The sequence below is a fragment of the Phoxinus phoxinus genome (assembly GCF_949152265.1).
Source record: "Phoxinus phoxinus genome assembly, chromosome: 2".
Classification (NCBI taxonomy): Eukaryota; Metazoa; Chordata; class Actinopteri; order Cypriniformes; family Leuciscidae; genus Phoxinus; species Phoxinus phoxinus.
The window spans coordinates 54,082,034-54,087,033 of record NC_136877.1 but is presented as its reverse complement, the minus strand read 5'-3'; the positions used below and the strand labels follow the sequence as shown (position 1 = coordinate 54,087,033).

The 5,000-nt window shown below is 44.4% G+C and overlaps 1 protein-coding gene across 5 annotated transcripts in view; it reads left to right on the top strand.

Annotated features, from left to right (window-relative positions):
• nrxn2b (neurexin 2b) overlaps positions 1-5,000 on the top strand; it is a 249,335-nt gene that overhangs the window by 51,864 nt on the left and 192,471 nt on the right. For all 5 annotated transcript variants that reach the window (XM_079603464.1, XM_079603465.1, XM_079603463.1 and 2 more), the window contains one exon: positions 2,570-2,743. In XM_079603464.1, the coding sequence (XP_079459590.1) occupies positions 2,570-2,743 (174 nt within the window). The remainder of the gene's footprint in view (positions 1-2,569; positions 2,744-5,000) is intronic.

The following is a 5,000-nucleotide window of genomic DNA, read 5'->3' as shown; positions in this document are numbered from 1 at the left end:
ACATGGGTTAGCAGAAAATACTCAGCAATCTGTCGACTTATGAATTTACACATGGTGTGTGTTAACGCAGATTAATAACCCCACATAGACACATAAACTACATGTGGGGGGGGGGGGGGTGTAGATGTAAGAGAAACCCTGAGGTCACTGAAGCGAGACGAGTGTGGCGACTCCTGAACCTGCGTCTCCGCGCGGACGATTAGCATGCGCTGCGTCTGATAGGCTTACGCTCCACATTTTTCCTCCAGAATCCGTCCGCATCTCCGCACAGAGAATTAGCCGTGGATCAGGCTTTGCAAAAACAAATTGGCCTTTTGTCTGTGAGTAATGTGTGTCGACGCAGCGGGAGAGTTTAATCCCGAGACGCGGATGGAGACGCTTATCCTCTTTGTATCGCGACACACACAGACTCGTTATGCTGTTATCAAACCTGATCATTTATTAATTATCAGCTTCAGCCCTTCTCACTTAATCTCTGTGATAATGAGAACTGTGAATCATAATCTGCGTTCAGTAAAGCGTTTGTGCGTCCGCGGGGATCATTGCTGACAGGCTTTATCTTCAGGAGCCGCGGGAACTTGTCATTTTCTGTCGCTCATTTTGATTGGCTGAATATTAATGAAGTGTGATCGTCTCACTGGACGTCCGACAGCGAGTGCTGCTCTAATGCACTCTCAGTCTCTCTAAGCCCCGCCTCTCTGAGAGCTGCTCTGCTGTGATTGGTCAGATTCAGTCTCTCTAAGCCCCGCCTCTCTGAGAGCTGCTCTGCTGTGATTGGTCAGATTCAGTCTCTCTACACACACCAGTTCAACACACACCAGTTCAACACACACCATATGATCACACACCAGTTGAACACACACCAGTTGAACACACACCAGTTGAACACACACCAGTTCAACACACACCAGTTGATCACACACCAGTTGATCACACACCAGTTGATCACACACCAGTTGAACACACACCAGTTGAACACACACCAGTTGAACACACACCAGTTGAACACACACCAGTTCAACACACACCAGTTCAACACACACCAGTTGAACACACACCAGTTGAACACACACCAGTTCAACACACACCAGTTGAACACACACCAGTTGAACACACACCAGTTGAACACACACCAGTTGATCACACACCAGTTGAACACACACCAGTTGAACACACACCAGTTGAACACACACCAGTTGAACACACACCAGTTGAACACACACCAGTTGATCACACACCAGTTGAACACACACCAGTTGAACACACACCAGTTCAACACACACCAGTTGATCACACACCAGTTGATCACACACCAGTTGATCACACACCAGTTGAACACACACCAGTTGAACACACACCAGTTGATCACACACCAGTTGAACACACACCAGTTGAACACACACCAGTTGAACACACACCAGTTCAACACAACAGTTCAACACACACCAGTTCAACACACACCAGTTCAACACACACCAGTTGAACACACACCAGTTGAACACACACCAGTTGAACACACACCAGTTGATCACACACCAGTTGAACACACACCAGTTGAACACACACCAGTTGAACACACACCAGTTGAACACACACCAGTTGAACACACACCAGTTGATCACACACCAGTTGAACACACACCAGTTGAACACACACCAGTTGAACACACACCAGTTGATCACACACCAGTTGAACACACACCAGTTCAACACACACCAGTTGATCACACACCAGTTGAACACACACCAGTTGAACACACACCAGTTCAACACACACCAGTTGATCACACACCAGTTGAACACACACCAGTTGAACACACACCAGTTGAACACACACCAGTTAAACACACACCAGTTAAATGCACTGGTTTCCTCTCCTCCGGATGTGGATTATTGTTCTCCTGAAACTGGGCCAGAACGCTTGTATAATGAACTAATGGATTCAAACGTGTTGTAGTCACTATAGTTCTGTTCTGTGTGTTATTTATTTATTTGTATCACACTTTTTATATATACAGTATATACTTTTTTTTTTCTTAATATATATGTATTTTTTTCTCTAAACATTTCCAAGCATTTGTGGCCCCCGGTTACTCTGGGATTCTGGATGAGTGAGATTGGCCGGTTTTGTTATTGTCGGAGTTTCTGAAGCTCGTGTAAAGGCCCCGCCTTCTTCTGAACAGAGGCGGAGCTGCAGCTCATTTGCATTTAAAGGGACACACTCAAAAACTGTGTGTTTTTGCTCACACCCAAAACGGGGCAAATTTGACGAGATATAATAAATGATCTGGTATTTTGAGCTGAAATTTCACACACACATTCTGGGGACAGCATAGGTTTATATTACATCTCGTGAAAAGGGGCGTAATATGTCACCTTTAAAGTAAAGTATTGACCAATAGGTTGATGTTTTGGCCAGTAGGTGGTGCTATAACAACATCAGTCCTTCAGTTTCTCTCAGCTGACCTCTTCACATGTGTTCTCCTGGATTAGATGTGTTCCCCTTCAGCAAGCAGACGAGCTGCTGATGATCAGGCGTGAGTGTTCACGTGTCTCCTCTCGTTCCTCAGGAGAGCTGTACATCGGTGGAGTCGCTAAGAGCATGTACAACAGCCTGCCGAAGCTCATCGCGTCCCGGGACGGGTACCAGGGGTGCCTCGCCTCCGTGGACCTCAACGGCCGCTTGCCGGACCTGCTCGCAGACGCCCTCCACAGGGTGGGCCAGGTGGATCGAGGATGCGACGGTCAGTTTCACACACACACACACACACACACTCACTCACTCACTCACTCACTCACTCACTCACTCACTCACTCACTCACTCACTCACTCACTCACTCACTCACTCACTCACTCACACACACACACTCTCACACACACACACACACACACACACACACACACACACACACACACACTCACTCACTCACTCACTCACTCACTCACTCACTCACTCACTCACACACACACACTCACTCACTCACTCACTCACTCACACTCACACACACACTCACTCACTCACTCACTCACTCACTCACTCACACACACACACTCTCACACACACACTCTCACACACACACACACACACACACACACACAAACCTAAACATAATCAGGAAGTGCTAACAAATGTACTCGTGGTGTGTGTGTGTGTCTGGTGTACTCGCGGTGTGTGTCTGGTGTACTCGCGGTGTGTGTGTGTGTGGTTTACTCGCGTGTGTGTGTGTGTTTGCGTGTGTCTTGTTCTCTGGGTTTGAGAAGGTCAGCTCATCATCCACATTCAACACACTTTAATTAAATGCAACAACATCTTGGGATTGTTTCTGCATCTTTAATATTTATACTTCTTGAATTGTTGAATATATATAAACATATTAGCATAAAACTTATAACATAAAGAACTGACACGTCTACAACTGAAAGTTACTTTGCACAATGCTGAAGAGTTGTCCAGTGTGAGCGTCACGAACCCCGAGGACAGTTCATGAAAGATGATCATAATAATCATAAGTGCCTGATAGAACCATCATGTAGATCAGGAGTCGTGGACAGGTCTCCGCTTATACACACGCTTACCCAACACATAAAGATAAAGAGGTTAAAGCTGCATGCATGATACACACTTCTGTGTTCCTCAGAGTCCTGCTGTGAGTTTGCTCATGTTCTCAGCTCTTTTATTTTGAAGTTTAGTTATTGTCACGTTTCCTGTTTGTCATGTGCTTCCCCTGTTCGTGGGTTCTGATTGGTTCCCTTAAAGATTGGTTAAAGTCTAGTCATCAAGTCAAGTCTTTATGTTGTTCACGGTTATGTTTAATAAACTGCAGAGTTCCTTATATTCACGTTTTTATTCTCCGTTAACATGAAAAACTCACTAACGAATCACCCAGTTTGTCCAACTCGATTGAAACCGTGAGTTTGGGTGATCTTCAACTCTTCTTAAAGGTAGATTATGCAATTTGATTTACTTTTCATCATTGATAATAATCATAAATGTGTCTTGAGCATCAGATCATCATATTACACTGATTTCTGGAGGATCATGTGACACTGAAGACTGGAGTAATGATGATAAACTCAGCTTTGATCACAGGAATAAATTACACTTTACTGTATATTCACATAGAGAACTGATGATCTACATTATAATAATATTTCACTGTTTTTACTGTATTTTCGATCTAATAAACGCAGCTTTTGGGGATCGACCCCAGTATAGGACTATGTATATCATATCAACTAACCTAGCTTATTATCAGCCACAAAATCTTTGATGAATGGAAAGTTCAAAAGAACAGCATTTATTTAAAATGTAATCTTTTGTAACATTATACATGTTTGTACTGTCACGTTTGATCAATTTAATGCATCAGAGATGAATACAAGTATTAGTTTCTTTAAAAAAAAAACTATAATATACACTAAACGTTGGAATGGAATATGAATATGTGTGGGTTGATGTTTTGACTAATAAAGTGCATATATGCAGATGTGATGTTATTAATTGTTGGATACAGATGAGAAGTTTGTATGCTAATTTGGTGTTAGATAATAGATCTCCCAGCCACAGAAAAGTGTGTGTGTCTGTGTGTGTGTGTCTGTGTGTGTGTGTCTGTGTGTGTGTGTGTGTGTCTGTGTGTGTGTGTGTGTGTGTGTCTGTGTGTGTCTGTGTGTGTCTGTGTGTGTCTGTGTGTGTCTGTGTGTGTCTGTGTGTGTGTGTGTGTGTGTGGGTGTGTGTGGGTGTGTGTGTGAGAGAGAGAGACGCTTCCTGAAGTCCTGCTGTTGATATTCTGTGCTGATTTCCCAGCGGACTCTCTCTTGCTCTCTGTGCAAAACACAACATTATTACGAGCTCGATCAGCCTGTCATCTGTGCTGACACACACACACACACACACACACACTGCTGGTGCCACTTCTCGTGGGCGTCGAGTCCGATGCTTGAGCCGCACACTCGGAGCAGGGACACCAGATACCCGCGGGACCAGCCGCCACTGGTGTCTC